General features: G+C 49.4%; 1 protein-coding gene across 4 annotated transcripts in view; it reads right to left on the bottom strand.

The window, feature by feature from the left end:
• The window catches only part of TNK2 (tyrosine kinase non receptor 2), a 79,561-nt gene that overhangs the window by 34,824 nt on the left and 32,998 nt on the right, over positions 1 to 11,739 (bottom strand). For all 4 annotated transcript variants that reach the window (XM_081956076.1, XM_081956077.1, XM_081956078.1 and 1 more), the window contains exons 2-4: positions 2,788 to 2,965; positions 1,683 to 1,753; positions 111 to 323 (exon numbers count right to left, since the gene is read on the bottom strand). In XM_081956076.1, the coding sequence (XP_081812202.1) occupies positions 111 to 323; positions 1,683 to 1,753; positions 2,788 to 2,965 (462 nt within the window). The remainder of the gene's footprint in view (positions 1 to 110; positions 324 to 1,682; positions 1,754 to 2,787; positions 2,966 to 11,739) is intronic.

Genomic DNA, 11,739 nt, shown 5'->3' with positions numbered 1-11,739 from the left:
TCCCAGGAGTAAGTCTTCTCTTAATTAAAATCTGGTCCCTAAGTCCGCTCTTGGGCTGAACTTAAATAAAATACGGCAGGCGGCAAGCAGCACCCGCCGTACTCGCTTACCACCTTGCCTGATGGGGCGCACCACTCCCCGCGGCGCACCACCCCAAAAGAACCGTCGCCCAGTTTCTCCAGCAGCACCAGGTCCTTCTCGCTGATGAGGCAGGTCAGGGCCTGTTGCTGGGCCTCCTCCAGGGCCACCGGGCTCGGCTGCTTGCCCAGGAGACCCGGGGGCAAGGGCAGCATCTCCGAGTCGGGGCGCTTCCCGCTGAAGACCTGTGGGGACGGCAGAGGGGCGTCAGGGGACAAAACCGGGGACCGAAGTTGCGAAAGAGAGCGATTCTGGTTTCTTTCTTAATTTATTTTTATCCTGTCTACAATCTAATATGCCTTCTCCTCCTATTTTCCACACCACAACGATCCTGTGAGGTAGGTTGGGCTAAGGGAGAGGCCCAAAGTCACCCAGCTGGCTTTCCTGCCTAACCCAACACTAGAACTCCCTGTCTCCTGGTGATTGGCCCAAAGTCACCCAGCTGGCTTTCATGGCTAAGGCGGGACTAGAACTCACCGTCTCCTGGCTCCTAGCCTGGTGTCTTAACCTCTAGGCCAGGGGTGTCCAAACTTGGGAACTTTAAGACTTGTGGAGTTCAACTCCCAGAATTCCCCAGCCAGCCATGGCTGGCTGGGGAATTCTGGGAGTTGAACTCCACAAGTCTTAAAGTTCCCAAGTTTGGACACCCCTGCTCTAGGCTAACTCTAAAATTGGGTTTGGACCCGATATTCTTAGTGTTCTGATTTTATCAGTTTAATTTTTCTTCTCCTATATTTCATCCAATGCTTCTAATCTCTTCTTGTGCCTGATCTGTCGCTTAGATGCAAGATTTAACTTAGATGCAAGTATGTATACAACCTCACACCTCTATGTATTCACTTAGTACAGGTAGTCCTCGGCTTACAACAGTTCATTTAGTGACCGTTCCAAGTTACACCGGGACTGACTTATGACCGTTTTTCACACTTATGACCATTGCAGCGTCCCGATGATCACGTGATCAAAATTCAGATGCTTGGCAACTGGTTCGTACTTATGACGGTTGCTGTGTCCCGGAGTTACGTGATCCCCCTTTGCGACCTTCTGGCAAATCAATGGATAAGCCAGATTCACTTAACTGGGTTACTAACTTATCAACTGCAGTGATTCAATGGGGTAAAACTCACTGAACAAATGTCTCATTTAACAACGTAAATTTTGGGTTCAATTGTGGTCGTAAGTTGAGGACTACCTGTAATGTAATACACCTAATCTGTAACTCTGGAACTTTTTTCTAAAAAGTATTTTATTAACTGATTTGTGTTTTCTTGACAATCAAAATTGTTTGCCATTGTCTTTTCCTTAAAAGAGTGTAATTTCCACTTCTCCAAGTTACTTAGCGGTCTTGGGATTTCCTGGTGGTGAGCCATCCCAGCATTAACCAAATCATGGTCTGTCAAGGCGGTTAGTTCCTTTCTCCTACATTACTGTGAGCCCTGCACCTTGCCCAAAGCGCCCTCCTTCAAGACGGTTCTATAAACCTTTCTGTTTTTCGTTTTAAAGATTCCGCCAAGTTTCTAGTCCTCAGGAGGCCCCTCTCTCACCTTGCTCATCCAGGATTTCCGTTTGCACACAGCCTTCCTCCTCTTCACAGCCTCCCAGAGGCGTCTCTGCCCTACAGAAGTGAACAACAAGTGGTCACAAAACAGGAAGAAATCAACTCCTCTGCAGATGTTCTATTCTACATATTTGCTCCCTGTCGGAAGTTTTTTGGGACTAAATAATTCCACCAACATTATAGAAAGTTGGAGCTCCAAGCTCCGTTTTACTCTAATCCACCCAGTTGCAAAATACTGAATTAGAAGTTCTCAAACTTTGCTTACAGCTAGCCCTTGACTTAGATTCAGATTCACTTAACAACCTAATGATTCACTTAACAACTGCGATGGTTTGCTTAGCTGTGGCAAAAATGGTCATAAAACAGGACAAAACTCAATGAACTGTCTTGCTTAGCGGCAACTACTCATTTAACTGTCTTGCTTAACAAAGGAATTTGTGGGCTCCACTGTGGTCGTAAGTCGAGGACTACCTGTACATGGAAAAATTGGCTTTAAAATTGGTCTTCTGCGTTGTAGGTAGGCCTCGTCATACAACAGTTCATTTAGTGACAGCTCGAAGTTACAGCGGGGCTGAAAAAAGTGACTTCAAGTGGTTTTTCACACTTAACGTCCGTTGCAGCAGCCCCATGGTCTGGCAACTGACTCATATTTACGACGGTTGTGGTTTCCCAGGGTCACGTGATCCCTTTTGACCAGCAATGTCAATGGGGAATCCAGATTCACTTAACAACCATGTGACTCACTTAACAACTGCAGGGATTTGTTTAACAATCGTGGCAGGAAAGGTCGTAAAATGAGGCAAAGCTCACTTAATAACTGTCTCACTTAGCGAAAGAAATTTTGGAGTCCGAAATGACAGTTGCAAAATTATAAATCCCTGTAATATCTCCCACCTAATTTTGCAAAAGTATATCTGCTGAACAAAACTCCGCATTGGCGACATGGAGGGCATCTGGCCAGTAAACACTCTACTAACTCCATTCAGTCGCCCAGACTCTTACCCCGCAAAGGATTATGGGGTCGTTAAATGATGATGACGACCTAATACTGCCGAATCCAGAGAGGTGGCATGGGCTGAAGGACCACTCACCCGGTCTCCCCATCCCGATTTTCTCCAGGTCCTCATTCTTGACATACTCGAAGTGCGACAGGCGAGTGACGTTGAGGTCATCGCGGATCCGGAGGAAATACTGTTGAAGCTGGACTTCGGTCAGGAGTTCGAGTAACCAGTCGGTCCCTTCATCCGCCTGCATGCCACAGCTCAGCTTCTGGAAAAGAAGACCCACGTCAGGCTGGGCGGCCACCACCGAGGACTACGGTAGAAGGTCTTACAATACAATACAATACAATACCAGAGTTGGAAGGGAGCTTGGAGGTCTTCTAGTCCAACCCCCTGCCTAGGCAGGAAACCCTATACCGTTCCAGACAAATGGCTATCCAACATCTTCTTAAAGGCTTCCAGTGTTGGAGCATTCACAGCTTCTGGAGGCAACTTCTGTTCCACTGATTAATTGTTCTAACTGTCAGGAAATTCCTCCTCAGTTCTAAGTTGCTTCTCTCCTTGATTAGTTTCCACCCATTGCTTCTTGTTCTACCCTCAGTTGCCCTGGAGAATAGTTTGACTCCCTCTTCTTTGTGGCAACCCCTGAGATATTGGAACACTGCTATCATGTCTCCCCTAGTCCTTCTTTCTCTTAAGCTAAACATACCCAGTTCCTGCAACCGTTCTTCCTATGTTTTAGTCTCCAGTCCCCTAATACTCTTTCTTGCTCTTCTCTGCACTCTTTCTAGAGTCTCCACATCTTTTCTACATCGTGGTGACCAAAACTGGTTGCAGTATTCCAAGTGTGGCCTTACCAAGGCCTTATAAAGTGGTATTAACCCTTCACGTGATCTTGATTCTCTCCCTCTGTTGATGCAGCCTAGAACTGTGTTGTCTTGAAGAGGAACTGCTCCTCAAGGAATACCACGTTCTCCTAAACCCTGGAAGAGCTAAACGTTTCCCTCAGGGCGGAGAAGACACCAAAACACAAGCCAGGCTAATTATACGACCACCTGTAGACCATCCTAGAAGTTCTAGAGAACTTCTGGAGGACGTGTTGTTATTACACTCACTGCTTGGCCTTGTTAGTGGAACGCTGCAGATGTTCTAGGCTCAACAGTGTTCAACCATGGCAACCTGAAGATCTATGGACCAACTGCCAGAATTCTGGCAGGGGAATTCTGGGAGTTGAAGTCCATTAGTCTTTAGGTTGCCATGGCTGGAGATGTCCATTCTAGATCAGGAGTCCCCCAATCCCTGGGACACACAAGTAGTGGGCGAGCAAGCGAAGCTTCATCTCTACATGCACAGGATCTAAGTTGCATGTGGGAACATCCCCTCCTGTTCCGAGGAAGACACTTTTTCTTCTGAAACTGGTCCCATAAGATTGGGGATTGCTTGTTTTCGATCACGGGTCAACTTTTAAGACTTGTGGACTTCAACACTCAGCCAGCGAAGCTACAACTGTTGCGTTAAAACCTAGACTTTCCTTTCTCATTTGGCAAGCCGACCTATAGTGAACCACAGGCTCACTTAATGACTGCAGTTATTGCTCAATGACCACAGTGTTACACTTACGACAGGCGCGAGAAAGTCAAAAAACCAAGTCTGCTTTCCATGCGAAGTTTTACAACTGTTGCGATGGATAATGGGCAGATGTTGGCCAAGGTCTGTCCGTGACAGATGTTGGTCGAGGAGTAACTAGAAACAGAGCCTCACCAAAATTATGGGGCTACCCCAAAGGTGTGAACGAAGACACAGACACTTTTGGTTGCCCCCCCAAAAAGGAAGAAGGGCCGCTTGAGTAGAAAAATGGACGTGATATAAAAAGGAGAAGGGAAAGCCACGTGAGAGGAGTGAAGGTGAAGCTGTGAAGATGTTACCAGTGACATAAACACCATGATTATTTGCCCAACGGTGTCATCAGACACATGACATCTATCACTTCTGTGGAGTCCTTGGTGCTCCCTGAACTTGGTGGGGTTTCCCCCCCCCCCGCTGGAAACTGGGATACAGTGAGTTCTAGCTCCAATTTAGGCATGAAAGACGGATGGGTGACTTTGGGCCAATCACCAGGAGACGGTGAGTTCTAGCCCCGCCTTAGGCATGAAAGACGGATGGGTGACTTTGGGCCAATCACCAGGAGACGGTGAGTTCTAGTCCGCCTTAGGCACGGAAGCCGACTGAGTAACTTTGAGCCAGTCCTTCTGTGTCCCCCTAGCCTACCTTGCAGGGCTGTTGTGCAGAAAACTTGAAGAACAAGAAGTGCATCACGTTAAGTGAGATGCCTTGAGTAGTTTTGTAAAAATAATGAAGGCAGGATGCCAATTCAGTAAATAAATCTGAACCCACTCCAGTGCCTGGCTTACAGAGAGGAAGCGGGCTTCCTATTTCCCAGGCCCCCGTGGCCTGCTTCCCACCCACCCCATCCCTACCCACCCACCCCTTTGCCACGTGCGCCCGTCACACTGCCGAGTCTGGCACGAAACGGAGCAGCAGCTGGCACCTTCATCAGCAGTCTCCCCCCCTTCTCCTCCGTCTCCATGTGAGGGGAGTGGGTGTCCTCCCCCCCATTTCCCCCCCCCACAAGAGGCTCATCGTGTATGGGAGACAAACGGAGCTTCTGTTCGGGGTTCCAAGCGATTCCACACGCCTCTCACGGAGGGAATCTCCGTGCCAAGCGGAATCTGGATTCTGCATCACAACCAGCTCCGCTGAAAAGGAAAAGGTGCGACTGGGCAGGAAATGAGAACCTCGGGGTCCTGAGAACCAGTCCGAGGGAGGTGGGATGGAGCAGTTTAAAAAGGCAGCCGCGGGGGGAAGAGAGAGGATTGGGAAGAATTGAGGAGGAGGAAGAGGAAGGGAGGAGAGGAAGGAAGGAAGGGGGAGGTGGAAACAGCTGTGCACAAACAGCAGTCCTGGGGCCCAGCTCTCGCTAAGGTTCCGATGCCAGCGTTCAGGTTTGGGGTTTTTTTTTTGCAACTGGGTGGAAACTACTCTTGGAATAACAATCAATGCTCAGTCGATCAGAACAGAGCTGGGAAGGACCTTGGAGGTCATCTAGTCCAACCCCTCTGCACAAGCAGGAGACCCTAGACCATGTCAGACAAATGGTTGCCCAGTCTCTTTTTAAAACCCTCCGGTGATGGAGCATCCACAACTTCTGGTGGCAAGCAGTTCCACTGGTGAAATGTCCTCACTACAGTAGTTCTCCCTTCCTTCCTTCCTTCCTTCCTTCCTTCCATCCATCCATCCAGATGGCACAGTGGTTAGAATACGGCATTGCAGCCAAACTCTGCCCACAGCCAGCTGTTCGATCCTGACCGGCTCCAGATTGACTCATCCTTCCGTCCTTCCGAGGTGGGTCAAATGAGGACCCAGATTGTTGGGGGCAAGAGGCCGACTCTGTAAACCTCAGAGAGGGCTGTAAAAGCACTAGGAAGCGGTATAAGTCTTAAGTGCTATTGCCCTCCCTCCCTCCCTCCCGTGGAGGCAGTGGTGAAAAGGCCGTCTGACTCTGCCCAGAGTCAACTGTTCGATCCTGACCGGCTCCAGGTTGACTCAGCCTTCCGTCCTTCCGAGGTGGGTCAAATGAGGACCCAGATGTTGGGGGCAGGAGGCTGACTCTGGAAACTGCTCAGAGAGGGCTGGAAAGCACCGGGAAGCAGTATAGAAGTCTAAGTCAGTGTTTCTCAACCTTGGCGACTTTAAGTCCTGTGCACTTCAACTCCCAGAATTCCCTGGCTGGGGGATTCTGGGAGTTGAAGTCCACAGGACTTAAACTCTCCAAGGTTGAGAAACACTGGTCTAAGTATAATTACCCTTCTTTCCTTCCTTCCTTCCTTCCTTCCTTCCGTCTTCTCTCCCTCTCTTTTTCTCATTTCCATCTCCTTCCTTCCTTCTTCCCTCCCTCTGTAGTTAAAATACAGCATTGCAGGCTGGCTCTGCCCACAGCCAGCAGTTCAATCCTGACCGGTTCAAGGTTGACCCCTCTTTTTTTCTTTCTTTCTTTCTCTTTCTTTCGTTCCTATTTCCTTCCTTCCTTTTTTCTCCCACAAAAGACTGAGCTGCCTATGTTTAACCGGCAGTCTCTGCACCTAGAAAACTAGTTTCTCAAGAGAGAAGACATCCAGGCAATTCATCCCATCAATTCCTGGCTTTCCACCAGCAAGTTCCTTTGCGTGATTTATGTATCTGGTTCTTCCCTCTTTAACATCTGGCCTGCAACTGCAGGTGCGCTCCCCTTATCTGAAGGCCATTCAGCCGCTCTCCCAGTTGAACATCTGTCCTTGCCTGGAAGCTTCTTTGTCTCCCTTCCAAGGACAACAGCTGCCCCTCCTGCTGCCCTCCGAGGGACAAATCCTCCCCTTCAACCCACAAGCCGTGCAAAAGAAAACAATTGTGTCCCCCCCCCCCTGTGCCGTTTCCACCCCCCCCCCCCGATCACTGACACAGGGGCTGTGTGTTTGTGTGCCCACACCGGGCATCGGCCGGGCACTGAATTCATCCATTTTTCCCGGGCTGCGAAAAGAAAGTTGGGTCAGTGGTGAGCGGGAGAAAGTACAAAAGTGACATTGCTCGGCTGCCAAGGTTCAGCTGAAGCAGCGTAGCAGGCAGCGTGAACGGAGCAGGGAGGTTTGGACTGGATAGGACAGGGGTGTCCAAACTTGGGAACTTTAAGACTTGTGGACTTCAACTCCCAGAATTCCCCAGCCAGCGATGCTGGCTGGGGAATTCTGGGAGTTGAAGTCCACAAGTCTTAAAGTTCCCAAGTTTGGACACCCCTGGGATAGGAGAAAGGATTGCGAGGTGAGAAGATAAAAGAAAAAGAAATAGAGGGAGGGAGGAAAGAGGGAAGGAAGGGAGGGAGAAAGCAAGAGTGGAGGGTGGGAGGGAGGAAGGAAGGAAGAGAAAGGGAGGGAGGGAGGGGGAGAGAGGGAGGAAGGAAGGGAGGGAGAGAAAGGAAGGAAGGAAGGGAGAGAGAGAGGAAGAGAGGGAGGGAGGGAGAGAGAGGAAGGGAGGGAGGGAGAGAAAGGAAGGAAGGGAGGGAGAGAGAAAGAGAAAGGAAGGGAGGGAGAGAGAGAGGAAGGGAGGGAGGGAGGGAAGAAGGGAGGAGTAACAGAGTTGGAAGGGACCTTGGAGGTCTTCTAGTCCAACCCCATGCTCAGGCAGGAAACCCTGTATCATTCCAGACAAGTGGTTGTCTTTTCTTAAAATCTTTTTTTTAAAGGAAGGAGGGAAAGGAAGGAAGGAAAGATAGGGGAAAGAAGGAAGGAATGAGGGAAGGGAGTGAGGGAAGGAGTGAGATGAGAAAAGCAGGGAAAGGAAGGAAGAAAGATGGAGGGAAGAAGAAGATAAGGAGAGGGAGAAAGGAAGGTGAATGAGAAGGAAGGAAGGAAGGAAGGAGTGGAAGGGAGAGAAAGGGAGGAAAGATAGTGGAAAGGAGGAAAGAATGAAGGGAGGAAAGGAGCAAGATAAGAAAAGCAGGGAAAGGAAGAAAGACTAAGAAGAAAGAGGGAGGGAGGGAGAAAGGAAGGAAAAGAGGGAAGAAAAAGGAAGGAGTGGAAGGGAGAGACGGGGAGGGAGGAAAAAGAAGGAAAAAGGGGAAAGGAGGAAGGAATGAAGGGAGGGAAGGAGCGAGATGAGAAAAACAGGGAAAGGAAGGAAGAAAGACGGAGGGAGAAAAAAGATAAGAAGGAGGGGAGAAAGGAAGGAGATGGGATTGAGAAAGAAGGAAGGAAAGAAGAAAAAGGGAAGGAAGGAAGAAGATGGGAAGAGGAAGGAAGCCACCCATCCATCCACCTCACAGGGTTGATGTTGGGAAAATGGGAGGTATATTCACCGCTTTGCGCCCCCTACTGGACCGGGATGCCCTACGCACGGTCACTCATGCACTGGTGACGTCTCGGCTGGACTACTGCAATGCCCTCTACATGGGGCTTCCCTTGGGACGCGCTCGAAGACTGCAGCTAGTCCAGAACGCAGCCGCGCGGGCTATTTTGGGGAGTACTAGGTACTCCCACATAACACCGCTCCTGCGCGAGCTGCACTGGCTGCCTGTGGTCTTTCGGGTGCGTTTCAAGGTGTTAATCACCATCTTTAAAGCGCTCCATGGCTCAGGACCTAGGTACTTGAGGGATCGCATCCTACCACACACTTCCCTGCGACCGATTCGCTCTCACAGGGAAGGACTCCTCCGGGTGCCGTCCACTAAGCAATGCCAACGGGCGGCACCTAGGAGTAGAGCCTTCTCTGTGATGGGCCCAACCCTCTGGAATGACCTCCCCCCCGATATCAGAACCACCACCGACTTCCCCTCCTTTCGATGAAAACTGAAGACTTTCCGTTTAGCCGGCCTGGACCATCCATAACCTTATTATATCTCCTGGCAGATATATTTTAACTGGGTAATTTTAATTGGGTATTTTTAGGATTGTTGAAATACTGTTTTTATTTACTTTACTTTGTACAGTGTCGTATTGCCTCCTCTTCTATGTTTTTATGTTTGTATGTTTGTATTCCATTTTATCTGTTTTATTTGACTGTACACCGCCCCGAGTCCCTTTGGGGAGAGGGGGCGGTATAAAAATCGAAATAAAGGTAAAGGTTTGCCTTATTTATACAATAAAGGACGGATACAAATCAATACTAAATGCTTTTCTAAAAAGAAAAACACTAAAATAATCAAAGATCAAAGCGCTTCCACAGCCCTCCGCCCAAACTCTGCAGACGACATTCCCTTCCTTTTAACCGACTTTCTTTTCATCCCTGCTCTTTCTCTCTTTCAGACCTTTTCCCCACTCTCTCTCTCCAAGGATTGAAAACGTTTCCACTTCCAGGGCGGCGGGGACAACAACCCCTCGCAAGGCTTCCTCCCAACCTGCCCAGCGCAGAGAAACAGGCTCATCTGACCTGCATGTCTGAATCCGGACACCTGTCCAAAATCTCCCCCCCCTCCCCGCCAAGAATCACTGACTCTCTGCTGCCCCCCGGTGTCCCCCTGCAGGTACGGCAGCCCAGATGTTGCAGCCATTAAAAACAAAACTTTTTTGCCCAAGAAAATTCCTTTGGCCCGAGACAACAAGGAGTCTGGAGAGGAAATGAGCAATGAGTAACTATTGCTCGGTGTTGTTTGGAGACGAACTGGGTCAAGTCATGCTTATTTCCATTGCGACACCGAGAAAGTTACGAGGGAGGCCCCGAAGAAAGCAGCTTACGCAACTCGGGGCCGTTCGCATCGAGTGGCCGCTGATGGTCAGCACGACGCGGCATCCTGAACACTGGCAGTTCCCACGTTATCTGGGCCACGTCTGGTGGCAGAAGGCAGAGCCGGTGGATTTTAGGACGGACGGGCTCCCAACCGGCATTTCCCCGTGTAAATTCTGAGCTGCAGGCAGGTTTCAGCTCACGATGGCTTGGTTAGTGACCGTTTTGGCACTGAAAAAAAACCACTTGCAACCAGTCCTCGGGTTTATGACAGACAGGCCTCCAAGCTCCGTCTTTCTGTACAAATTCTGAGCTACTGGCAGGACTCGACATACGACGGCTTGGTTAGCCACTGTTCGACACTGAAAAAAGTGACTTAGAACCAGTCCTCGGGTTTATGACGGACGGGTCTCCGCGCCTGCTCTTTCCGTACAAATTCTGAGCTACCGGTAGGCCTTGGCTAACCACAGCTTGGTTACTGACCACTTTGGCACTGAAAAAAAGCCACTTACAACCAGTCCTCGGGTTTATGACGGATGGGCCTTTGAACCTGCCATTTCCATAAGGATTCTGAGCTGCAGGTAGGCCTCAGCTTACAACAGCTTGGTTAGCCCCTGAAAAAAGTGACTTACAACCAGTCCTCGGGTTTATGACGGACGGGCCTCCAAGCCTGGTCTTTCTGTGCAAAATCTGATCTACGGGCAAGCCTCAACTTATAACCATTTGTTCCGTGACTGTTCAAAATTACACCAGCATGGAAACCAGTGAATTATATTTTTCACACTTCTGACCGTTGCAGCGCCCCCCCCCGCCCCCCCATGATGTGATCAAAATTGAGACGCTTGGCAACGGACTCCTATTTACGACGGCCGCAGGGTTCCCGTATCACATGATTCCCCCCCCCTTTTGCAACCTTCTGACAAGCAAAGTCAATGGGGAAACCTGATTCGCTTAAAGACCACATTACAAACTTAACAATGGCGAGGATTCACTTAAGACAGGAGTGTCCAAACTTGGGAACTTTAAGACTTGTGGACTTCAACTCCCAGAATTCCCCAGCCAGCCATGCTGGCTGGGGAATTCTGGGAGTTGAAGTCCACAAGTCTTAAAGTTCTCAAGTTTGGACACCCCTGATTTAAAAACTGTGGCAGGAAAGGTCGTAAAACAGGACAAATTTCACCTAATGTCTTGCTTAGGAACGTAAATGTTGGGCTCAATTGTGGTTGTAAGCGGAGGACTACCCGTAAATGAGGAAAGCAGGATTCGTCTAACGACCACGGGGTTCACTTGACAATGAAGTGATTCACTTAACATCCATGGCAAAAATGGACCTAAAATCAGGTTTGGCTCACTTAACAACCGTCTTGCTAAGCAATGGAAACCGGTCTCAATTCTAGTCGTAAGTCGGGGACTACCTGTACTATGTAGCGAACTGACACTTGCTGAAGAGAAGGCAGATTCGGCCTTCTTCAGTTTGTATATACTCCATTATAAAGCTGACTTCAGCTGTCCAAGGAGGCTCTACAGCTCTCTGAAGGAAGCGGAGACATTAATACAGGGAAAATACCTTCTTTTTCCTTCAGGAAAAGAACTCCACTTTTTTAAAATCCCCAGAGGCAAATTTCCTGAATCCCAGTCCATCACATCGCACCCCACAATCGCCAGATGTGGGTTGCTGCAAAGAGCAGGACGAGAGGGGACTCTAGCAAGCAAGCCAAGCTGCAGGCTGGAACCAAACACACATTGGGGACAACCAGAGAAAACCGTGCCGAAAGGGAAGTTTTGGGGTGCTGC

The sequence above is a fragment of the Natrix helvetica genome, assembly GCF_964273705.1.
Source record: "Natrix helvetica genome assembly, chromosome: 5".
Classification (NCBI taxonomy): Eukaryota; Metazoa; Chordata; class Lepidosauria; order Squamata; family Natricidae; genus Natrix; species Natrix helvetica.
This window is presented reverse-complemented; position numbering and strand designations above follow the sequence as displayed.